Raw genomic sequence first — 24,899 nt, 5'->3', positions numbered from 1 at the left:
TCTCGGAGGGCAAAGATCGGCGGCGGAGGGGAAATACGCCATCCATTCCGGAGAGGGGGTTTGATCTACGGCAGAACTCTCAGCCCAGCAACGATGCTAAGATGGGACAAGCGTGAGTGCCATGAATGGATCTCCGTTCGTTGACGTATTGCGCCCGGACCACCGGGGCTTTGAAGAGAAGTGATCGGCTACACATGTCATTGTTCATGAAGATCTTTCTCGCTTATAGCAGTTTACTTTACAACGTGCATGAGTTGTAGCTGGTGGGCATCCGAGAGATAGCGGGGGTCGCATTCAACCCTGCGTCACAGGAAGCCCGCACGCTTCGAATTGCATCTCCTTGGTCCGAGCTCTCTTTCAAGTATAAGTGGTCGCAACAACGGGATACCAATCCTCCCCGTAGGTAGAGTTGAGGCTAACCTGGCCCGAGACCGACCCATCCTCCAACCGGATCCAGGTCGCGATCTCCGTCTCCAGGGTCGTCTCGTCCAGCAGGATCTGTCGGGACCCTCGCGTCCAGGACCCGTACCCGCCGTACCCGGTGTGGCGCCCGAAGCACAGGTTCAAGCCGTTGCCGGTGAGGTTCATCCCGGGGAGCCGGGAGTCCCATTTGAAGCACCTACCCGGAAAATTCAGTCCTTGCTCGGAAGATGACGCCGCAGGGGGGAATGGAAGGGTCGGGGGGATGAAGGGCTCACCAGTCATCACCGTGGTCGTGGCCGCTGAACGTGGCCAGCAGACCCTCGGTGTTCAACAACGCCTCCATGAACGGGATATCCTGCCCCAAGTAGCTGAACACCGTGCCGGATACCTCGCCCTGTCCGCTGGCCTCGCCTTGCTGATCTAGGGGAACGTCGGCGTTGATGCCCGGTTCCGAGTGAGCGTCCACGCCCTGGTTCTGGAACGCGAGCATCGCATTCACCGGGATGTGGTAGAAGGCGATCGAGGGGATCACTTTGCCGTATTGCTCGGTGAGTTCGGCGTTGGTCTGCGTGAACCATTCGACTACCTGCCCGCACTGGTGAGCGATTGCATGAAGGGAGGCAGTAGAGCCGAGGCTCATGTGCGGTACTAACCGACTCATCCACCCAGCACGGCTGCGGCACTTCACTTCCATTCTCCAGCTCCTGGAAGTAGTTCCCACCGCGGCTGTCGAAGAACCATATGATCAACGCTGGCGTAGTCGCTGAGGAATCGGAAGGGTAAACGGGGAGGTAGTAGTTGGAGACCCCCGCGAGCTTCCCGGTAACCATACTTTGGGTCAAGCTGTTGGAGTACGACTGTTCCCGCTCGAGGATGGCGCTGCGCGATAGATTGTAGTCGCTATCGTGATTACCGTAGGTGGATGCCCACAGCAACTGGCGCTCAACTAGAGGAGCGACGATCTCGTCGATGTAGTCGGTCGCATTCGCTAGAAAGGTGTTGTCGCCGGTAATCAGATCGCCGTTCAGGATGACCAGGTCCGGGCTTTCATTATCGAGGATGGTGTTGATCACCGCAGTACTTTCGACGTCCTGGATCGGTCCCCAGGTTGTGTCTTCCGCTGATGATATAGTCAGTTATGATTGTGCAGAGGACGGAGAGCAGACTGCTCACCCTCGCCGTAATGCAAATCCTCGAAGATCGACAATTGGAACGTGCCGTCGCTGGTGAACTGGAGGCGGGTCCTGGACTGGTCTGTGGATTTGACATCGGGGAGTGCACAAATGCCAGTCACAAGACCTAGAAGAATTGATACAGTATAGCGCACCATGGTGATAGCGGCCACGTCAGATAACTCGGTTGCGGAAATGACCAGATCATACTATTTTTTGCGGGGGCAGAGAAATATATAGCTCGATAAACAGTAGCATCCTCGGCAACCTGCAGAGCACACGTGCGCATGAATCTATTCAATAGCCACCACCACGTTTCTTCGGTTGCTGAAAGTAATGTAGCTCACAATCAAACGACCCTCCCGTTTGCTTTCCAGCATGGAGCACGTTGTGGCATCCCAGTCAATAAGAGGCTTGACGGGCCGGCCGCCGGCGGCCGCTAATTGCCGCCGTTCCTGCACTGGGCCCAGTAGCTGTCACTATCGTGCGGTATTTTCGTTGCCGATTGGGCTCAACGAGAATGCTCGTAAATTAGCATAGAGTGTTCTTGAGGAACAGTACAATTGGAGTGATGATGTAAGTGGTTGCCTCAAGGTGTAATAGACCTGGAATGTACAGTACAGTAGGTTGCCGAAGCGACGATCGGAACCGCGACTTAGACACCTAAGGCAGCCAGTCGTCCTATAACTACAGGATCTTCAGTGTCTGCGGGTCAATGTCTGGATCCAGTGCATCCTCCTTTTCAGGGGTATCGCCACCTTTGCGAAGAAGGTCAGACATGTTTATGCCTTCTACCCAGGTCATGAAAATGAAGGGGCCGAGACCGGTAGGGTTCTCGTCTGCTGTGCCGTATCCAATGACGCGCGGGACAGGGATAGGCGTCTTTTCAACGATAAATCTCATCAGGACAGCCTCATTCTGGACCTTCTCAACCAGGAACATCGAATTTCCCGGCAGAGGGAATCTAATCATCCAATCTGGTCCACCATCCTCCTAATGAAGACGGAAGCTGAAGTTGAAGGACCCACAGTGCATGGAGCGGAGTAAATAATCGTCGCGACCGCGGTACCTGCTGGCAAGTTGGCAGATACCTTGCGAGGAGGTTGAGCATTGAGCTTTCCATTCTCTCTTAATTTCCTCGAACCTTGCAAGATTTATGTCGTCGATGTTCATTCTGGTCTCCGACCTTACTGATTGCCAATGTTTAGAAGGTCGGCGGAAGCTATCGAGGCATCGACCTCTCGACCTCCCCCTTGGGCGGGAAGGGGTGATATGTCCGGAGCATTACCTGTTCTCATGCCGATCTGCCTAGTCACCAATTCTGAAGTGCCTCTAGAATGTGAAATTCACTTCATTATGCTAATCTAGGTCTAATACATAACCATTAAGCCTGTACACCACGAACTTGACCACAGGGGCCATTGGACATCTGAATCGTGGCTGCAGAACTGTGAATGGAGGCCTTGGCGTAAGTCGACGCACTGTTGCAGGTGGTGGTATGGATCAGGTAGCAGTAGCTGACTGACGACGTAAGGTGGTTATAGTACGACATGGCGCAGGTGCTGGACTCCTGGCAGCTGACGCAGCAGTCATAGGCCGAAGCAGTGTTACCCACGGTCAGACTCTCGCCGGGAACGTTGGTGAAGGACAGGAGATAAGTATACTGGCCGGCGAAGTTACCGTAGTCCGAAGAGAACGGCAGGCTAGGGACGTTGTTGGTAGCGCATGCGCCGAGCATGGTAGTGCTGCTCACGACCGAGACGGTGTTGGTCGATGTGACGGTGGTCGTCACAGCTGGAGCAGTGGCAGTCTCGGTGATGGTGGAGGTAGTGCTGAAGCTGAGAGTGGTTGAGACGTCGCTGGGAACCACGACTGAGCTGGTCAGGACCGTGTTGGTTACGGTGGTAGTGGTGGTTGAGCCTGCAGCCGTCGTGGTGATGGGCACAGCTGTCACCGTCTCCACGCTGGTGGTCTTCACCACAATCTTCTCGTGACACTCCACAGCTTGGGGATACTGATAATCATCCAGCCATGCGGCGCAGTCTTCTTCCTCGGTGTCAAGAAGAGAGCGCTTGGCTGCCGTGGCAGTGGGCAGTGACTCAGCAAGTGGAGTGAACCCAGCTGAAGTAGCGACGGTGGAGGTTGAGGTGGTCGTGGTCGTCACCGTTGTGGCAACGGTGTTGGTCACGGTGGGGAGAGTGACGACCGTCGTTGATGTAGTGAAGTCAGTGGAGGTAGTCGAGAAAGTATCAGTGACGGTATCAGCGGTGCTCGTGAGAATGATGGTCACGTAGTCCGTGGATGTCACGGTTACCAGGGCAGGAGTCTCTGTCACCGTGCCCTGGATAGTCGAGGTGATAACGACTGCGGTAGGATCATGGCGAGTACGAGTAATAGTGGATGTAGGCAGGACACCAGAGACAGAGCTTGTTCCCAATTTCGTATGGCAGTAAACACTGGCTCTGGCTTGAGATTGGATTTGGCTGCTGCTGGCCACCGGGGAACTCGAAGGCACCGGAACATTGGCCGCGGCCTGCCCAAGCAGGAGGCCCGCAACAAGGGGAATGAATTTCAGAGACATTTTTTCGCGGAGAAGGAGGATGCTTGACTCTGTTCATCTGTGTTCATTGGGGGGAGCGGAAGTTGCCCTAAATACCCTCTAGCTTCTCCTAAGTTTTTCTCCCGTCGGCGTCTCCGTCGGCTATTTTCACCTCGAACTGACATGAATATCAATAGTGTGAAAAAACACGAGGGACTAACTCAGGAACAAGATCCTGATCCCCACTCGCGATGAGCAATTTTATTTTGGCTCCATTATCGAATGCCGTAAATACGGCAGTCTTCACCATCCCCTCATCTCATCCCCCGTCCTTCCCAACCAACCCAACTTCCCCGTCACTCTTTTATTCTCGATGCATTGAACATTTCCACACCCATTCTTTCTCTTTTCTTGCTCTCTCTTTGAATTGAACTTCAATCATACACTCTTTATCTTTGAGTAGTAGGAAGAATATACCGTCATAGCAAGATGGCGCATCTGCTGGCGCGAGGATGGATACTTGCGGCATTGTTGGCGCAAGCCCTCGCCTTGACCGTTGATATTCAACCCACCACCACTACTCTCGTTTCTACTCCAGTGGCCACAGCAACTCATCATCATTGGACCTACAGTTCCAGGCCATTGCCCAGTCGCCGACCCTGTAGCGCTCGTTCGTCTTCTGCCATTCCCTCATCTGTGGCTATACCTGCCACTTCGTCCGCCATTCCTTCATCTGTGGCTACACCTGCCGCATCGCTTGCCATTCCTTCATCGTCTCCCGTGAAGGTCACGCCGGTTATCAGCCCTTCTGCTCCATCCTCCTCTTCAGTGAGAACGTCACCTGCGGCCAGCTCCTTGATCCCTTCATCGCGACCAGTTCCAAGCCACTCTGCAAGCACGCGGCCTCACTGGACCTACGTCTCCCGACCTCTGCCGCACCGCAGCTGCTCGTCAATTCCGAGCTCGAGTGTTATCGTTCCATCATCACAGCCTGTTCAAACCACTCCAGCTGCATCACGGTCTGTTCAAACCACTCCAGCTGCGCCAACCTCGACTGCCGTCACTGATACTTCGATCCCGACTTCCACCGGTGCCGCTCAGTCGGGTACCACAGCTGCCCCCAGCACCTCGGGTCCGCAGCTCACGACGTCTACGGTACTCACCACGCGAACCGCCACCATCACAGCTTGCCCGACTACGATCCCCAACTGCCCTGCCAGCGCGAAAACGACCTTCGTGACCACGGAAACGGTGGTAGTGTCAACTACCATTTGTCCTGTGACCGAAGCGGCCACCACCACTCAAGCTGTGTCCACCTCGCCTGTAGGCGCTGGGGCCAATGGCCAACAGGGCAATGGTGGTTCTGAGCTGACCACCTCCACCGTGTTCACCACCCGCACTGCAACAATCACGGCATGCCCTTCCTCCGTGACCAATTGCCCAGCCCGGTCCAAGACTACCTATCTCACCACTGAGACCATTGTCGCGTACACTACTATTTGCCCTGTGGCTGAAGCCGCCACCACCGCTGAAGCCGTGCCCACAACCTCCCCGTCACCTGCAGACACTGGTGCTCATGGTCAGGGCAATCCTGGTCCCGAGCTCATCACCTCAACCGTCTTCACGACCCGTACTGCGACAATCACCGCTTGCCCTTCTTCTGTAGCTGACTGCCCAGCTCAGTCCAAGACCACCTATCTCACCACAGAAACAATGGTAGCCTACACTACAATTTGCCCTGTGGCTCAAGCCACTAGCACCGCTCACACCGCGCCCACCGTCTCCTCTTCACCCGCAGACGCTGGCGCTTACGGCCAGGGCAACAGTGGTCCCAAGCTCACCACCTCGACCATCTTCACAACTCGCACTTCGACAATCACCGCCTGCCCTTCCTCTGTGACCGACTGCCCGGCCCGCTCCAGGACTACCTACCTGACTACCGAGACCATCGCAGCGTACACAACTATCTGCCCGGTGGCCGACGCAGCCAGTGCTCAGGGAGCAAACCCCACCGCCCCTTCAGCTACAGCACCTGCCGGTGTGAATGCAGCAGGAAGCAGCCCCGAGCTGACGACGTCCACCATTCTGACCACGCGCACGACCACAATCACCGCCTGCCCGTCATCCGTGACCGACTGCCCCGCCAGATCGAAGACCGCCCAGCCGACCACTGAGACCCTGGTCATCGGAACCACGGTCTACCCCGTGACGAACAAGCCCACGGAAGTCCGCGGCGGCGGCGGTGGTGCCGGTAACGCTCCTTCGCAGACGACTTCCACCGTCCTCAGCACCCGCGTTGCAACCGTCAGCGCCTGCGCCGAAGACGACACCAACTGCCAGACCTCGCAGGGCGCATACCTCACCACTGAGACCCTGGTCGTCGCAACGACCGTCATCCCGGTTACCGCAGCTGCCCAGACCTCCGCTCCAGCGGAAGGCGTCGACGCTGTCACCGCTGTCCCTGTGCCCACAGCTACCACTGCGTCTAACGAGGGCGTCGCAGGCGCAGATAAGACCTACACGACCACCATCGCCATTGACTCCTGCTCGAGTGACGGCACCTGCACCGGATACGTCAGCACGATCACCGTGTCGAAGACCGAGGTCGCTCAGTCGACCGTCGTCGGCGCGGCGGCTTCGCACTACACCCCCGGCGGACAGCTGGGCTTCGCGACGAGTAGTCACGTTGCTTCGCCTACCTCGGCGCGTGTCATCCCCGCGAGTAGCAGCCAGCACGGTGGCAGTGGAATGAGCACGGCTGCCGTGGCTTCCGGGACCGGTAGCGCGGTGGGTGCGTTGTACACGGGCGCTGCTGCTGCGGGAGCACAGGGGGCGGTGGTCGGGCCGATTGTTGGAACGGTGATGGCTGCTCTTATGGCGCTGTTGGTTTGAAGATAGACTTTCTTTAGGAGAACATCCCCCATTTTATTGAATTCATTATATTGTTATCATAATGGTATACCGGTACGTTAGTGTGTATTGTCTGTATGCCCATTACATCTCTTAGACTGGGCGGGACTCCCCTCGGCGAGCTCGGATCTCGGCCGTCTCGGGACGCATCCCAGCCTATCCCCACCACACAGGAGCAGAGTACTCAGTAACATATCTAGTGGGATTCAGGACCCTCATAGACATGCGCATCATATATATATCAAACCCAAAAGCTCGGATACGCTACTCAAGTTTAGTCCACTAAACCGTTCAATCCCCACCCTGGCCTAACAAATCAATTTACAATCAGCCCATACCGGATCGACGACTCCAGCTCGAACGGCATCTTGACCATGTGCATCAAGCACCGCTTCAGGATCTCCTCCGCGCTCAAGGCTTCATGGACGTATCGCTTGGCGTAGAGCACGAGGAAATTGTGGAGATCCTTGGTCTCCTCTGTTGCCGGGTCGGGCATCATCAGGCCGGCGATCTGGTCAGAGAGGTTGCGAGCGTCTCCGGGGAGGTACGCGTCGCTGATCTGCGAGACGATCCTCGCAAAGCGCGGCACGAAGCTGTGCAGCATGCTCTTCAGGTATTCGTAGTCTTGGAAGGAGGCTTGATCGAGGCCGGTGCGGCCCAGCGTGACGAGGGCGCTGGTGGTTGTTAGTTGTCGCTAGGAGATGAAGGGAAAGGTGAAGAAGGAGAAGAGAAAGAGGAGGGGGACTGAGAAGTGAGTAGGGAGAGAAAGAAGGTAGACCTACACGTATAGAAATTGGCTATCCTCCTCGGAATCCCCCGCAATGACCTGGTCCCTGAATCTTCTTAGTCATGGGCTTCGTTGGGGAATAGGGTAAAACATAAGACAAGCTGAGGAGTACCCACCGTGGAATCTCAGCGAATAGTAGTGTAGGGATGGAAATGTTTTTCAATAATGTTTCTATGAAGGTTCTAGCTGGTACATAGGTGTCTTGTCGGTCATCGACAGATACCAAGGCGCGATTGACGAAGTGGTACCGGGAGGTCGGTTCATCTGTGCTGTGGTCGAATACACTAACCATCGCGATTAGCAAACGAACCGAGGTGAGCGGGAATCCCAAATAGACTAGAATGCGATTTGTACATAAAGAAAGCCGCGGCTTACATCTTGCCCTGTCCATTGAAGACTAGAACCTTGGCCTCGACCGAAACCTCATCATCGGGGAAGGGTAACCGGGAATACCCTCCGTGGAGAAAGAAATATCGCATTGAGCCCTTCCCACCCGAGGAGTATAAGGGGTCAAGCGAGGAAGTCAGCTTATGCATTTTGAGGGTTGTTGTGGGGGTTCACAGAGTGGCCTGATTCGAGCGATTGCACGGCAGTGGTATGTTATGGGACCTTGGTTGAAGAAAATGGTATTTTGCGGCTTGCACGCGCCTAAACATTGGCGGTGACGGGTATATGGGGGATTAAACAGAGAGATACACGTGGCGCCATATTCTATTTTCGGCTTTGGTGGGGAGCATTCCTTCGACGCTTCTTTGTCCGACGTTCCCGAGATCCGAGCCTATGTTTTACGCTGGATTCGGGCTAGTGGTTGGGATATGCGGACGGTGATCTGCGTAATACGAGCACCATTCCCCAATGTGACAATGTTGTCTGCTGCTTCAGCGAATCGATTGCCTCTCAATTAGACAAGTGTGAATTATTTATGCCAAGATCGCCTCCGCAAGTGGGTCGCATTCGAAGCAGTCCTCGACTCCAGGGGAATGGTTTATAGTCCTATTCGCCCCGCTAGTTGCGAAAATTGATCTTAAAAATACTGGAATTTCTGGTGGAGAAGCCTCAAGCGCGTCAAGACGCTCCGCCCTGTGGTCAGGCTCTGACAAGAGGGCGGTGGTAGATAATGGTGTTGAGCCTCAGGTAGCGCTGAGGTTATGTATAGGATGGGACAAGCCTCCCAGGCGCTCACATTGGCAGAATAGGGACGCTACGAAGTTCCCTGCTTTCGACGATCAGAACAATGCCGCCATTTCTGGGTAGCGGTGCTCAAGTGATCGAGGTTGTGCGAGAGGTCCATTGGGCCAGGACCGCTTTCATACATGATGCTGCGACTGCTGCACTATAGCCTTGCCACAGCTTATTCTTGTGACTGTCAGCATAGTCGCACACTCCTTTAATGACGACAGTTGGAAATGTATCCCAAGCCCCCGCCGCCTCCATCTCAAACCCAATCACTTGGTATTGCTTAACGAACCGATCGCGATCCTGCGCGGATTTCATGACGCCATCACCACACGCCACACGGCCAAAATGCACCATGGGACGCGACATTTGAGAGCCAGACAGACGAGTCCTATTTACAACGCGACTTGCCTCACATCCCAGGTTGTCACACGATGTGTCTAGGGCATATTGGCATGCTGCCCCGTCGGCGACGTTGCACGTTTCACATGCGCGATTGGCACGACATTGATGTTGATATGTGGATTCATACAGATGGTCCCGATGGTCACTCGGGTAGGCGAGATTCTGGCCCATCGCTGAGCGAAGGAGCGCTTTCAGTGTGGCGCTCGTTTCATCACTTATACGATCATAATAATAGCTGGTTTCACTCAACATGCGCAAGAAAGAGCGCAACCGGTCCACCGGTCGCCCGAAATTATCTTCAGGGTCATCCTTCGGAACGAAGCCGTTGGCATAGTGGCGTCCGAAGTCGATTTGCTTCAGTCCGGTACTGATTATCACGTCACCTAATATGATCTCCTCCTTTGCTCGAGAATTGTAGGGTGCACCACCGCACACTCCAACCACAAGGCAAAGACCCACCTTTGCAAAGGTCGATTTGAGACGCATTGCACTGTTGGCAGAATTAAGCTTTCCCATTCCGGGGAGGTGTACGATGACGACAGAAGTTTTCCCAATGCGGCCGGTTGTATATGCATAGGCATCCTTACGAGCTGCCTCAGGTAAGCTCTCGTAAATCTCATCCATGACGCCCATGACCGCATTTGATTCCAGACCAAGCGCGCAGATGATGGCAATGGTATAGGTATTTGGGTCCATTTGAGATGATCGCTCGTCATCGGACGCAGGGCAAGGACTCCAACTTCGAGATGGTCTCCTCTGACCTGCGGTATATCGCCGTTTGACCGGGTGCGACTGAACCGAACCATTGGGGTGTGAGCGTTTACCACTGTTCATAAGTCGCTTCTGATGGACTAGGCTCATGGCCCGTTGATCTTTGCTCTTGCTCAAGGACAAAAGAAGATTATCTATCTCTTTGATATCGGCATTAAACTCTTCCGCCAACTGGTCTTCGATAGGAGACACGACTTGGTCATATAACATTCGACAGAGATGCTCTGGGCTGGCTTCGTCGGAGTTCCAAATATCCCAGTTCACACAAGCTCCAACAGCATTACGGTATCTGGTACTCATGTCCCATTCAGACTGCTCCCATAAGCGCTGTGCGGTGAAAAGGTCGGTATTGGGATCCTCTGTCCCGTCGAGAGGCATGTCCGCTGTATCCCGCAACTCGCTGATATGCTTACCGAACCACAACTCGATAAGAATAATTCCGAGAGAGAGAACAAACGGACTCGAATGAGCCAGGTCCTGCCAATCATACGCCTCTTCCCCTCTGTCCTCTTGCTGTACTGACTGCGCTGCAATTAATGGTCGAGGTATGACTTGGCCCTGGTCGGTTTGCATGAAGATGACACGTGTCGAGGTTAAAGTCGTCGGCAACCAACGAGTCTCATAGAGCTGCAAAGCGGAATGAGCAAGAACGACAGCGAGAATTCGGCGCAGCTTCAACGGCAACGGTGGCGTCACCCGTAGGACGTCTTCAAGTGTCAACGCTTGATCATATGTGGAAGCCGAGGCTCGCTCACGGGGAGGTGGTCTCTTGACAATTTTGCCGCCCTGGATACCCAAATTGAGGATAGACATATTACTTGCTGGAAGAGCGAGGCATATTGACTCTATTGCGACATCGCGCGACCGAGGCTCATTCGAAGCCGCAGTGAGTGTGTATCTGATGGCAACTTGCTCTCCAGAGCTGAGATTCACATCACGTTGGCAGGGAGATACAGATGTGCTCGTATTTGAATCCGGCAGAGTCACGTTGACGATACCCTCGAACCACTTGTAAGAGGCGGCGGAGGCTTTGGTAAAAAGCATTTTGAAGTCGAGTTGGGCGCGTGGATGTCCCGCATGGGAATGCGTTTGAAGATAAAGCATTGAGTCATGGCAGGACTTGCATTGGCACTGCCCCTCGGCTGAAACACATTCATACAGAAGTCTTGCGAATGCTCGGGTCTTCTCAAAAGGCGGCTGCTTCTTGTGACGTTTTGGGGGCGATCTTGGTGTTTCATCTCTACAAAGACGATCCAACTCGCGGGCGCATTGGCTGAATTTGCTTACGGTGGCGTACTGATCCCCCTCGGTAGAACACAAATCAAAATTGTTACAGGAGATGGTGCCGGCCCGGATGCCTTGGAGTAGAGGATAGGACGAGTCGACCTAATTACTGTTACTCAGCAGAGATCTCATTGATATCCAGGCTGCACGACTATTACCTCGGTAAAAGTTCGGTCCTGGTGCAATATGCTCTCAAGAATCCCCAACATCTCCGTTATCTGCTCCACGCAAACGTTATTCGATTGTGTCTCTATTTCGGGAGAGAGAAACGCAGCAATGGTGGGCTGCCGTAGGCCCAGGAGGATGAGATCGGCCTCGAATAAAACGTAGGGAATGCGTTTGTCTGCATTGTCGCGGTATTGTGTGACCCGTTGGCTGGCGACGGAAGCAAAGTGGGGTATAACAGCTTGGAATAGCAAGAATATTTCACCAGCATGCTGAACCACCTTCCCCGATGCGAAAGCCATCAAGTCAGATATCAGAGTAACCTTGCCATGAGTAACACGGTCGGGTAGTGAGAATCGAAAGGTTGAGGTGTCGAAGAGTTGGAGAGGTAAGGAACGGAGCTCCATCTCCGGTCAGCCTCACTGACTACCTAGTGCTGATGCCACGTGACAGCCCACGTTTTCCCCTCTTTCCCCGTCTTTAGTCAATTCATCCTCCTGTCTGGAGTATATCAAATCTGCAAACTTGGTAATGGAGGACTCTGAAGACCCGCGCAAGCGTCAGATTACGGTGCTGGCTCAGGATGCCGTCATTGCTTTGGAAAAGTGCCTCCAAGTCTCTGGCTCATTCTCCCACTTGGCTGAAGCTCAGCTCGCGCGCTTCAATCTGTGGGTCACCAATATAGGTGTTTTCGCTAAGTATAAAGCGTCTTTGGAGTTTCGTCTAAGAGACAGCCCAGATGTGCAGAAAATTATCATCAACTTGCTCGAGGTTTTGGCTCTATATGCCGGTCAGGGTGCGTGATCAAGCCATAGTATCCCCTATGTTGTCTCGATTTGAGGAGTGACTCAAGTTGATATGTGCACAGCTCTTCGAACCGAATTGGAAGTGTCTAGCTCCAACATTGCTGAAGCAACACACTCGGAGTTATCAACTCAGGATGAGGTCACAACTCCTGGACGCGACAGCAGTAGCACAACGCCTTGCCAGCAAGACTTTCAAATCCAACCTCTGAAAGATCTGTCAAGCGTGCCGGCATATCAAGCTGTAGAAGATACCATCACTCGTCTTCATCACCTTTCAACCGCGATACGTAATGCTGGAATTAGAAACCCTTATTCGCGGATCACTCGTTTGATTATCCTTGACGAAGATGGAAACGATATCAACCGAGCCTTTGAGTACTTCATATCCCAGGTTTTGAAGCTCCGACACTCTCGCTTGTCGGATGTCTTGCAATGCCGAATTGCGGATGCTATCTGCTTTCGACGACGTCGGTTTCTTTACAACAAGCCGTCGGCACAGATGTATCACGGTCCCTTCGTCGCTCCGTCTCTTCCAAGTGGCCGTGGAGTTCACCATATACCCACCCCACCAGCCAGCCGGAAGCGACCCTCGATGCCAGATGCTCCCCTTCCTCCGCCAGTGCAAGCCCCTACGACTCGAACGGCGTCTACCTTTTATCCGCAACGGTTCCAATACCCACGGCAATCCGAACCGTCTGTGGTGTCTACGGCAACACCAAGCTCTCACATTCCGCAAATGAGTGAACATATTCCCAAGCCCCCGTCAGTAGCTTCCGGACAGAAAGAGGCGCAATGCCCATTCTGCCCTTTTGTCATCAACATCAAGTATCTGACTGGCACTCGATGGATGTAAGTGAACACTGCTTCACAAGCTTTCAAACGCTGAACGTTGATAGGAAACATTTTCAAGATGACCTAGAACCGTACATTTGTCTCTTCGAGGACTGCACGAGCCCTCGCGAGCTGTTCTCCTCGGTTGAGCAATGGCTGGCGCACATGAAAGTTCACCCAGCACCATCGACAGAATGGATCTGCTCAATGCGCCATGCATCGTCAGATCAGACAGTGATGAAGAGTGCCGAGGAATTTGCGCATCATGTCAGAGACCTGCATTCTGGACGTTTTACTGATATGCAGATCAAGAAACTTCAACTCCGAGCCGCGCGACCTGGTCCCATGTTTTCCAGTTGTCCTTTCTGTGACTGGTCAGAACACCCAGACACCGAAAAGCGAAAGGTCTCTGATGGTCCGACACCCATCGAAGAACACATTGCCGACCACTTGTTCGACTTGGCGCTCTTGTCGCTTCCGCCGATGCAGGTTAACGAGAGTACCGACGAAGACGTAAGGGATAGCTTGGCAAACGTATCAATCATTAGTGGCAATCGACCAAGCCACAGCGCCCAATCGCAGAATTTATCAGGATTTGAATTTCGCAGCTATCGGAGCCCCTCACCCGACAGTGGAGCTATTCATACATCTAGGCATAGTCACATCTCTCCTGTTCCAAGCGTTGATGCTCTCAGCTATCAACCCGATTCGCCTCCTCGACATAGTCCAAGCCCCTTTGACCAGAGTCCGAGACGTCTTCCCACAAGCGACATTCCAAACCCTGAAAGTCTTTTCAGGTGCAGATGGCAGGATTGCAATTTCTCCTGCACATTGGGATCTCAGGGTACCCTGCTCGAACACATAAAAGACGACCATGTCGCACACATTGGACTCCGCTGTCCGTCAGAAGAATGTAGTTCGTCGTACAGTCTGCAAGAAGATCTGATCCACCATATCAAAGTCACTCATTGTGGGATAATCGCGAATACGCCCGAAGTCAGTGCACTCGAAATATTCGAGGAGCTGGAACAAAAAGCTCTGGCAACATCGGGGCAACCGCTCTTATGCAAGTGGGAAGATTGCCCAGAGAGCGAGGATTTCTTTTCATCGCACGCATTGATTTTCCACATCGACCGTTATCACATCGTGCCCGAGAAAGGTGGCCGTTCTGCGAGATTTCAAAATTTGGACCTGTTATTCAAAACTGCCGCCAAAGGTTCCGCTCATTTCAACGCATTCTCTAATGACCATCCCCAAATCGAACTCCCGGGGAGGGAGGGTCCGATAGAAGACTTGCCGGAAGAGTCGGAAATGATCAAATGCATCTGCGACTTCAGCCACGACGACGGCCAGACGATTTTCTGCGAAAAATGCAATACATGGCAACACATCGTGTGCTATTACGACGATATGCAATCTCCCGAGGAACATCTGTGCGCAGACTGCCAGCCCCGTTTTCTCCAAGTCCAGCACGCACGGGCTCTGCAAGAAGCTCAACTGGAGGCGGCATCGGCAGAAAATTGGCGTGAAGGAAACCAGAATCGAAAGGCACGAAAGCGCCGCAAGAGAAAAGATCGTGATCTCGGCGAGGAAGGTAACGACTCCAGGGCTGCTTCAAGCCCCCTCCCCCGACGGAGCGAGCTTGGTGCTGAAGGGGATCTATTTCTCCCAAAACGCAGACGTCAGGTACCCTCAGCTCCTCTTCCTATGGCTACTGGCATCTCGGAGAGAAACCCACCATGCAAGAAACCTCCCCGTAGCGAGCAACAAGAGCTGTAAAGCGAGACAAGGCTAAGCATAATCCGGCATTTGAGCGGGGGCGGAAGCAGTTCTGAAAAAACTACTTTACAGCCGAAAGGGCTCTCAGTTCATCGAGTGATGATCAAACTTATGATATTGCGACTGCACTCAGACTTCTGACCAAGACCGTCTATATCTCAAGTGGCGTGCTAGTTGCTGCTTTGGGTGAGATTTGAGTGGGGGTGACGATCTGCGACAAATGAGTTTCGGATAGTGCCACCAAGGTACGCGAGGGACCTTGAGGCCGCCGCCCCCGTCACATATATGAAAGACGATGGCCAGATCATCTCCCCTCTCGAACGTCTATCGCAATCTTCGCCATACACTACATCATCATGCATTGCATGCTTGACAAATTACCATTGGAGCTTCTGGAGCTCATCTGCGACGAGCTCGAGACTCAGGATCTAGCCTCTCTGCTGGCAACATGTCGCCATACATACAACCGAACAATCCACCGCCTGGCCCAACGCTACTCAGAAATACACCTCGATTTCTCGAAGGGAAGCCTCAGTCAAATCCACGCGATCGCCAATAACGATATCATGCGCCAGCATGTTCAGCGGTTGGTGGTCATGGCTCCCGAGCCGTTTCTGGGGCGCAATCTCGAATGGCAGCGCAGCGCCGCGGGCCACCTTTTCAACCCCCTCGAAAATCCCATTATCCGACAGTTTCGCAATAACCTGGTCGACAAGCTGGTCAATTGTCGATCATTCGTGATTTCACCACTGGGCAATCACCTTGCGTCCGACGATGACGAGATGGATGTGTCTTATGATCAACACTTCACCCCCGACGACGCCGCGAGCATCCTGCTTGACATCATCGCTGATACTGCTCTGCCCGTAAAGCTCTTCTGGTATGGCCGAGGAACGAACTATCGGTCCGAGATCATGAATATTCAGCGATTGCCTAAAACACTCTTTATCAGTCCAGGATTTCGTGCAGGATGGGGCTCGCTCACAAACTTCCATCTGGAGCACAAGCTCACGCCACAGAACTATTCCTTTCTTTTGAATATGCTGCTCAGCACCCCAAATCTTCGGAAACTGTATCTCAGTCTAACACCTAAAGACCTGGCAATTGAATTCTATTCGCATGTCGCCAAGTCGGAGTCTCTATCCTGCCTAGTGGAACGGATATCGCTCTGCTGTACAGCCATTCGGTCGTCGGACCTCATGCACATACTCGATCGGTCTCGACATACACTGAAGCGAATGATTCTTTCTGACGTTGGAGGCTTGTCGGGGAGCTTACCCCAATTACAGGACCAGCTGTCTAGTTTCCCCTGTCTGGAGAAGGTGGACTTGAGAATCTGCCAATAATCAATGATTATGCACGGTACCAAATGAGATACGAATTACGCCTTTTACCTGCGCTTTACATGCTTTGGCCACAGCCATACCTGCTGGAGGTGTAGGTTTCACGCCGTGATGTAATATATACCAACCATCAGCATCCTGCTCAGGACACGACAACCTCACTACAAGGCGACATGCCGAGGATTGTCTTTTGAAACCTGAAGACAAGCACAGACCTTACTCGCATCCAGGCCTTATCAGATGCGGATGATCATTCTGACTTGTCTCATGGCCTTGAAGGAGGAGCTGCCAGCCGTTCTGGCCGCTTAGGGCCCCGGACTCTGCAGGCTGATCATTTGGTTATGAGTGGTTGCTTGCTGGCTCAGTCACGGCACTTGAGTGATTGCCCGAGCCTGCTTTCCTAGTTTAGACATATAATCATAATTGAATCCAGTTCCTCTATCTTTAAATTGTCATGCTTTTCCATACCCTTCTGTAATATGAGTCTTAATTGGACAGCATATTCCCAGCATTGGTGTTGAACACCAGTCCACATCTCCATCCTGTATACTACGAAGTTGACATATCAAACCACCAGTGATTTTCGACTCTCCGCTTCCTCACTGGCGCTGCTATTTTATTATACAATTAGCAGATTTCATGGCCATTTGATCAAAAGATTATTGTCAGTGTAGAAGATCCACGGGAAGACATGACGGTTTCTGTTGATGGCGAGTATAAAGTAATCCCCCTCACCCGCATTGGGATCTGTGCTATAAATCTCGGCCTAGCCAGGCCTCATCGTTACCAGGGTGCCTGGATACATACCCGGTAATCTACTTGCATAACAGCAAAGAAGCACTGACTATTCCCCGAATTCCTTCCCACATGTTAGCATGAGGACAGTTCCTTTCAAAATGCCTGTACTCTTTGCAACCATTGCAATGCGGTTCCCCTAGCTTATTCCACTTGTTTTACTTCTTTGTCTATAGCTGATTAGCGACTACCAGACACGAACGTGTGACAGCAGAGGAAAAGGAGTGATGGTTGCCTTACTGTTGTGAGTGGTTGTGGTGGTGTCGGTAGTGGTGTACGCCATGACTGGGATATCCCCTAGGAAAGAAGCACGAGGCAAGAATAGCTCACATTACGTCTGGCGTCGTGAGTTTTGAAAAGGTTTCGCTCGATAAGCTGACTAGATCTCAGGGGCCAACCGGCAGTTGCCATTCCTGAATAGAAGTGAGCAGCAACTCTATCAGCGACTGCATATGATTGGTATAGCAGTAGCTTATACTTCGTTGCCTGGCAGAGAAACATTGGTCGTTGCAATTCTTGAATAGATGTTAGCAATCTTTTGGCAGTAGGAAGTAACCATCTTGCCTCATAGAACATGACAAATTCGATTATCAGGACGGGGCGTCCGATGTGTTTTATGCCTGCCGGGTGACTCAAGCTACTTCATATGTCTGCGGTATGCCGCGGTATAGAAGACTTGAAGCTTGCTGATGAACGTTGTCTATACCATGTCGACAATATGTGAATTGTCTAGGATGTGCACCTCTTTCAGTCACCCTTTCTCTCAAAAATGTGTAGCCCATGAAGTGATGCTGGCATATCATGTAGTAGCCATCTTGGGGTCGTTGAGCACATTGTCTTCATAGTAGGACTTATTCGTCGATGACTACACAATCCCGCCAGTTTGCCAGGCCCTTCTGACACCGTATCTGAACCTCGTAGTGCGGCAGGACGAAGCCGGATATTTAAAGAAGCTTGACCTCCCGGATATAGCTGATGAGCTCAGAGCGGTTCTAACTGCAGTCAACCAGGATGAAGACCATAGCGAATTGCAAGTGAAGTAGAGTGAGAGTCTGGACTATCAAGGGCTTTCAGACTGCAGCAGTGTGTGGGAGTACGAGGCAACCCGTATGATACCGGCGTTATCTGCAACCCAGTACTCTTCAATGACTACTCGTTGGCCAGCTGTGAGATCGGATTTGATGCTGTGTTCTCACCCTTCATGTGGGCCTCCCCTCTTGCGTGGGGAGCATCGGGAACTCCACGCCTGCACTCGCGTTGTCGCAACTATTTCATCTCCGTTACACTGCAGGTGTTTCTTGCTGTCATTATTTGAGGCGTAAGTAGATGCACCTCTGAAGGATACGGTTTCTTACCCGGTCAATGCTCCCCACAGGCGTGACATTGGCCTTCTGCTGCCCTCGTCAGGACAAGCCGTATCCTGAAGGCTTGGAATGATATTGTATTTCACTCTGGGACACAGGTTGCTTTAATCATCTCTCTGGCGCCATCCATGTCCGATACATAGACCAGGCTGCTGCACGTACCCTCAGAAAGGCCGCCCGTCAGGAAAATTCAAAGTCTTCTTTCCCGAGGTCATACACACGAGAATCATCGGCCACCACATCAGTCTCCAATCAGCAGCCAGCCCACCACCACCCAATATTTGGGTTCAGATATCCAGCGTGGAGTGACAGCCCGTTTAACAATCTTGAGAAGTTCCAAGTACTAGGAACAGGACTTCCCTTAATATTGGCCGCCACAACTGCAGCTTGGTGGGGCCAACCTCCGAAAACGCCGGATGCCTCAGGCAGTCATTCCAAGGGGACCTCTTCCAGCTTGGCTAACATGAGTTGATAATTCCGTGGCATGAAAAGTACATAATATTGTGCTTGCCGTGCCGAAAGAAATGGTTGGAACAGTAACAAGGACATTCAATCTCCTCAATACGCGCTGGAGAAGCTACGTCAAGCGCAAGTTAGACAATACCTCTCTACGAGGGCTTAGGGTCGCTCTCAAGCCAATTAAGATTCCACGCTGGCACACTCATCTGACTGGGTCCAGATCTACAGCAGCACCGTGTCGCAGTGAGTAGTCAATTTTGCTTGAGACCAATCCTCATGTCTATGCAACAACGTGTTTAGTTGTCAATACATGTTAGTCAGAAGGCTTGGGGAAGAGGCGGGCCTCCTTCCAGGCGAGATGACGCATGACGGCTGTACGCCTTGGGATAAGGTCCATTGTCGGATCTCCAATCGGCATATTTGCTGGTTCGGATTACACGGCCCTATGTGCTGCCTCGCGTCACACTTCCTGTCCACCTATTGCTTGGCAGGCTGGCTCCTCGTATTTTATCTGAGACGGTCCTACCGATCCTGCTTCTGGGCCATGGTGACGAAGGCGGTTTGGCACCATCCTTCAGGTACGGTTAGTTGTTGGGTCTGTGTCGAGGTGGGGGCGGGCCGGTTTCCTTCCACCGGTGGGCATTTGATGACGCCGCCCATGCAACATATGCCGACCATGTGAATAATGCAAAATGCTCCCTCAGTACTATAAAGTCATTTATCCGACCAAAAAAGGCCCAGGGTGCTGCTTGCGTACGGTACCCGAGCCAGACAGGCACGAGGCCTTTTTTGTAGGGCGTAGTTGATGAAACCACCGAAAAAAACACCTCAAGGATGCGGAAAACGCGCAGTGAGCATGTGATATCTCTCACGAACACTTTCAATGAGGCCGATGCCATTTGACTCTGCAGTGCTGTTAATCCCATGAGACGACTTCTTCACATTCTTAGGGACCAGATTTATTTTCGGTGATCGGCGAACACACCATGTGCACTAGTGGTGGGGCAGTAGCAGCAGATTAACCTGGGAGACTTCTCCATCGCCAACGAGCAGGGCTGGTAATTGTCTGAAAGGTGCGATTCGTTGTAAATAGCGGCCAGATGAACTTGGCAAGCTTTGTGTGCATGACACAGTTGTTGCTTTGTGTTCGGATCCTTATCATGGAGAGGTTAAATTGAGGGTAGTAGATACGCGAGGTCACATAAGGGGTCTTTTAGACTCAGCTCAGCTGACAAACAGCTTTGTGGATGCAACAGCTGTCCACTTTCTCAAGCAACGGAGACCAATGAACGCGGCGTATAAGTTGGTACGACGAGTACTATAATCAATTTGCAAAGCCCGTTGGGATCAGGGGTTGGCGAAATTGTTGAAGTCGGTCAATTATTTATTGACAAGGTCTTTGCACCCCAAGGGATGGACTGACTGTATATTCAAAGCGCAGAGCTGTGCAAGCCGCAATTGCGTGGTATTGGTAGCAAATCTCGGAAACTGAGCCGCCGTGCAATTGCAACTCAAAGACAGGCTGTATAGGCGCAGATCACGAATAGACGCACTTTCTCTACGCCGCCATGAGAACTTTGAATGGACTTCGAGCCCTGACTGCTATCAGCTAATTCTCTGCATTCGGCTTCCTCCCCCCAGCTCACTCGCACAGGACGGCACTGTAAAAACAAGTCTAGGCTTTTGAGACTCTGTCATTCAAGATCATTCGATCAAATTCGATTTTGGAATCGACACATGCACTTGATGATGCATGGCCTCAGGCAAATTAGTATTCGTCTGGTGTTCGATAACGAGTCGCTTTGCACTAGATAGAATCCAGGTGATCTGTTTGTGTCTAGCCCAGTCACGTACTTTCTTCTTTTCGTCCTGATCAGAAATCGATAAAAGATCGTGCATAGTCTTTACTCGTCGTGACCAGGTCTCCAGATTTTTATATGGTTTATGTCATGATATCCCTGCTAAAAACTGCGTTTGTAATGGACCTGGCAATAGAACACAACACTACTAATAGTCTTAACGCGATTCAATCCGGCAGCAGTGTCATACAGTCGCCGGCCGATACTCACAGACAGGATGACAACTTCAGTGTAAGTGACTGGATCGAGGATGACCATGGTAAGACAATCCAAAATATCTGACTCGTCCGCAATTACTGGTCCGATGTGTAAGTGGTGTTTTGGTGGTAGACCCAGCGTCTTTCTCAGTCATGGATCTCTGGGAGTTGAGTAACCACATCTTGTGGTGGCGACATGAACAAAGATCAGCGTCTTTGTCGGCCACAGCACTGCAACCCACACCATCTCCGCTCTGGTTGTCATGTAAGCTGGCCACGTAATATAAGCATCTTCGCGCATAATCCCATTCGCAGAGACGCCAGGCCATGCCAGCATGAGCTAAACGTCTCCAAGCCCAGGAGACATGCCTGAGTCAGCTTATCATGGATGGATATCCTACTTTTGAATTTTTTTTCCCGCTAACCTAGCCAAATGACCTGGAAAAGGACACAGGGATGAGGTACGCATAGGCGAACGCTGTCTTGAGAGATTCAGGCCAGCAGTATGCACAGGCGTACATCTGGTCGTAAGACAAGTTTTGTTGACCATGACAGTTTGTGCCCCGCTTGTCTGTATTCATGTAATAAGGATGTCTCCATAAGATATGAAAGCGATTGTAGAATTTTCCGTCTGTGTATGTGCGACGTAGACATGGTTCCTTTTCAGAGAAGACAGGTCCTATCCATGATGCACGGATGAGGTTCCTACTTAAACAGACCGCAAACTGCATGGTATCTCATCGATATGTACTTGATAGATGAAGATAGACGAAGAAACTATTGAGAGAAGATATGGATAGATTCAAGGATGGACGAGTGGAGGAGTGGAAGAGTGGCTTGGTGGATTAGTGGGTTCGTGGAAGACGGAAAGAAGAGGAGAGAACAGAGTTGCGAAGAGGAAGGGGGCGAATTCAATACAGCTAGTTAATGGGAAATGTAAGTGGAAGAGATGCCCCCTGCAGCCTTACCAGGCCTGACATGTCCAGTGAATAGTCTACATGTATTGCCACTGTGAGTCTATACCCAGCAAGCCCTGCTTATTAGCAAATGCACCTTCCAGCAAACCCAACAGCAACAGAGCGAAACGCAGAAACCCAGCCAAATGACGTCACAGCTAAACCCAACTTACAACCAAACCACCTTCCTTCAGCAGTATAAAGCCCAAGCTTCCACCTCCAGCACGACATCTCCAATGACTCCACTCTACATTGACACATCTTCTAGAACTTCCAAACGGGCAACCAGAGCCAAACCAAACGAACCTCATACACAAACTCGAATCAATACAGGCAGGAGACGATACCTCGGCTGGAGCCCCCGTCCAGGCCCTCGGTTTGCCGAAGCGACAGCCGAAGGAATGGGGGCCAGCCCCTCAGCGGGGCCCTGATAACCAATGCGACTGCAGTCTTGACTCGCCGTGCTCCCTCCTAGTGCCGGACCCACTGCAATGATTCAATGCCTCTGCTGCTGTTCGGCCAGTTTCTGCACGCATGGTCTGACCTTGAATCATACTGAGTAAGTCCCAAGTTAGATAACCACAGAATTCCTCAGGAAGGGGTTGAACCACCCGGAACAAGAAATTTCTTTTTCTGATAGCACCATCCAATCTGCGATTTTCGTCAAGATAACCAAATCCCCCAACTCATATAAAGTCGGAAATCTTTCTCTGTAGCAGCCCTCGCTCTTCCGGGTCCGATATTTCTGCCCTGACCAAAAAGGAATTGCTCGGCCCAAGCCAAGCAAGCAATGCGCCAAGCGCCGCGGCCGCTACTCTCCCGTCGGACTCGGCGATAACCACATCCACAACCCACTATGGCCGCATCCACTGAGAAAGCGTCATCCCGACCGGCGCGGATCCCCTACTGGCGCATCCTGGTCGACCACGGCGCCGTCACCGAGGACATCATCAACCACCCCTACAGCGGCCACGGCACCGAGGAGGAACCCTTCATCGTGGAATGGATCCCCGACGACCCCCGCAACCCGATGCTCTTCCCGCAGCGCCGCAAGTGGACCTTCACCATCATCGCGGCCTTCGCGACGTTCGGCGTGTCGATGGCCTCGTCTGCCTACGCGGGGAGCATCGACCAGGTGGTCGAGTCCTTCGGCATCGGCACCGAGGTCGCCACCCTGGGCGTGTCGCTGTTCGTGCTGGGGTTCGCCGTCGGCCCCCTGGTGTGGGCGCCCCTCAGCGAACTGATTGGCCGGCAGCTGGTCTTCGCCATCTCGTACCTCGGCCTGGCGGTCTTCTGCGCCGGCGCGACCGGATCCCGCAACTCGTGGACCCTGATCATTCTCCGGTTCTTCGCGGGCTCGTTCGGCTCGTCCCCGCTCACGAATGCCGGCGGCGTGATCGCGGATGTCTTCCCCGCTGAGGAGCGTGGACTGGCGATGAGTTTGTTCGCCGGGGCACCCTTCCTGGGTAAGATCCCTTACAGTGACATCGTCGTAACATGGCGCTAACTGTAGTTCAAACAGGACCGACCATCGGACCCATCATTGGAGGCTTCCTCGGCGAGAGCGCGGGCTGGAAATGGGTGCAGGGCCTGCTGGCGGCCTTCTCCGGCCTGATCTGGATCATCCAGTGCCTCATGATTCCCGAGACCTATGCGCCGTTGCTGCTCCGCGCGCGAGCCGATCGGCTGTGCAAGCTGACGGGAAAGGTGTACCGCAGCAAGTTGGACCGGGAGCGCGGCCGCGTGTCCGTAGCGAACGCCTTTGGAGCGGCGCTCCTGCGGCCCTGGGTGCTGCTCTTCGCCGAGCCGATCGTGCTGCTCCTGTCGTTGTACATGGCGATCGTCTATGGCACCCTGTACATGCTGTTCGACGCGTTCCCCATCGTGTTCCAGGAGATGCGCGGCTGGAGCGAGGGCATCGGGTCGCTGCCGTTCCTCGGGGTGATGATCGGCATGATGACGGCGGTAGGCTACAACATGTACGACAACAAACGGTACCGGCGCATCCACGAGCAGTACAATGGTTTCGCGCCGCCGGAGGCGCGGCTGCCCCCGACGATGATCGGCGCCATCACCATCCCCGTCGGGCTGTTCTGGTTCGCGTGGACCAACGGGCCCTCCGTGCATTGGATCGTGTGCATCATCGCCGCCGCGCCCTTCGGCTTCGGCATGGTGCTGGTCTTCCTGAACATCATGTCGTATCTGATCGACTCGTACACCATCTACGCGGCGTCCGTCTTGGCCGCGAACTCGATCATTCGAAGCTGCTTCGGTGCCGGCTTTCCCTTGTTCACGACCTACATGTACAACAACCTGGGCATCCACTGGGCCTCCTGCATCCCGGCATTCTTGTCGCTGGCGTGCTTGCCATTCCCCTTCATCTTCTACAAATACGGAGCGACTATACGGCGGAAGTGCAAGTATTCGGCCGAGTCGGATGCTTTCATGCGCAAACTGGCCGACAAGACCCTGCACCACCCCGAGAAGGAGGTCGAGGTGGAGGATGAAGAGGCGGAAGCTGTGGCGGATGGGGTGGACGCGACGGCTATCGACCAAGAGCTGGACTTAGAGCGAGGCAGCTCGCTGTCCACGGAGGAGGACTCGCAGCGGCAGTACGAGGCCAATCCGTACGACATCGACCGAGTGAATACCCGCAACTCCGCCATCACGCAGCGCTCGCGGTCTCGCTCCGTGCAGTCCAAGCGGAAGAAGTGGCCGGGGTTTTAGCCAATCATCATCATACCAACTTTAATAGTGGCGCAAGCCACCCGTGATACCATACCATAGCATAGCATAGGATAGCATCGCTCACCATAGCATCGAGATATAATCATATTTGTGGTTTATTACTTCCATGAGGGAAAGAAAGCCAAGAAGT

The 24,899-nt window shown here is 52.9% G+C and overlaps 7 protein-coding genes across 7 annotated transcripts; 3 read left to right on the top strand and 4 right to left on the bottom strand.

Annotated features, from left to right (window-relative positions):
* Window positions 1-220: 220 nt before the first annotated feature.
* Window positions 221-1,753, bottom strand: BO82DRAFT_301203 (metallophosphoesterase family protein; the record flags this gene model as incomplete). Its single annotated transcript, XM_025632075.1, has 4 exons — window positions 221-619; window positions 699-1,009; window positions 1,077-1,543; window positions 1,597-1,753. The coding sequence occupies 4 exons, from the start codon at window positions 1,751-1,753 to the stop codon at window positions 358-360; spliced, it is 1,197 nt and encodes a 398-aa protein (XP_025496475.1). The 3' UTR covers window positions 221-357.
* A 1,205-nt stretch (window positions 1,754-2,958) lies between these two features.
* BO82DRAFT_350526 (uncharacterized protein) lies at window positions 2,959-4,180 on the bottom strand. Its single transcript, XM_025634178.1, has one exon. It carries the CDS (start codon window positions 4,174-4,176, stop codon window positions 2,980-2,982), a length of 1,197 nt encoding a protein of 398 aa, XP_025496474.1. The 5' UTR covers window positions 4,177-4,180; the 3' UTR covers window positions 2,959-2,979.
* Window positions 4,181-7,244: 3,064 nt separating this feature from the next.
* BO82DRAFT_118280 (uncharacterized protein) lies at window positions 7,245-8,729 on the bottom strand. Its single transcript, XM_025629858.1, has 4 exons — window positions 8,207-8,729; window positions 7,948-8,115; window positions 7,827-7,877; window positions 7,245-7,718 (listed from the first exon to the last, which is right to left on the bottom strand). Exons 1-4 carry the CDS (start codon window positions 8,365-8,367, stop codon window positions 7,361-7,363), a joined length of 738 nt encoding a protein of 245 aa, XP_025496473.1. The 5' UTR covers window positions 8,368-8,729; the 3' UTR covers window positions 7,245-7,360.
* A 362-nt stretch (window positions 8,730-9,091) lies between these two features.
* Window positions 9,092-10,108, bottom strand: BO82DRAFT_273277 (5'-methylthioadenosine/S-adenosylhomocysteine nucleosidase family protein; the record flags this gene model as incomplete). Its single annotated transcript, XM_025631050.1, has 1 exon — window positions 9,092-10,108. The coding sequence occupies one exon, from the start codon at window positions 10,106-10,108 to the stop codon at window positions 9,092-9,094; it is 1,017 nt and encodes a 338-aa protein (XP_025496472.1).
* A 2,048-nt stretch (window positions 10,109-12,156) lies between these two features.
* Window positions 12,157-15,226, top strand: BO82DRAFT_118275 (uncharacterized protein). Its single transcript, XM_025629857.1, has 2 exons — window positions 12,157-13,287; window positions 13,335-15,226. The coding sequence occupies exons 1-2, from the start codon at window positions 12,491-12,493 to the stop codon at window positions 15,046-15,048; spliced, it is 2,511 nt and encodes an 836-aa protein (XP_025496471.1). The 5' UTR covers window positions 12,157-12,490; the 3' UTR covers window positions 15,049-15,226.
* BO82DRAFT_118273 (uncharacterized protein) lies at window positions 15,227-16,825 on the top strand. Its single transcript, XM_025629856.1, has one exon. The coding sequence runs from the start codon at window positions 15,405-15,407 to the stop codon at window positions 16,392-16,394; it is 990 nt and encodes a 329-aa protein (XP_025496470.1). The 5' UTR covers window positions 15,227-15,404; the 3' UTR covers window positions 16,395-16,825.
* Window positions 16,826-22,665: 5,840 nt separating this feature from the next.
* BO82DRAFT_118264 (MFS transporter) lies at window positions 22,666-24,834 on the top strand. The gene is made up of 2 exons (XM_025629855.1): window positions 22,666-23,487; window positions 23,544-24,834. The coding sequence occupies exons 1-2, from the start codon at window positions 22,878-22,880 to the stop codon at window positions 24,746-24,748; spliced, it is 1,815 nt and encodes a 604-aa protein (XP_025496469.1). The 5' UTR covers window positions 22,666-22,877; the 3' UTR covers window positions 24,749-24,834.
* The last annotated feature ends 65 nt before the right edge of the window (window positions 24,835-24,899 follow it).

Source organism: Aspergillus uvarum, assembly GCF_003184745.1.
Source record: "Aspergillus uvarum CBS 121591 unplaced genomic scaffold BO82scaffold_4, whole genome shotgun sequence".
Taxonomy (NCBI): domain Eukaryota; kingdom Fungi; phylum Ascomycota; class Eurotiomycetes; order Eurotiales; family Aspergillaceae; genus Aspergillus; species Aspergillus uvarum.
This window is presented reverse-complemented; position numbering and strand designations above follow the sequence as displayed.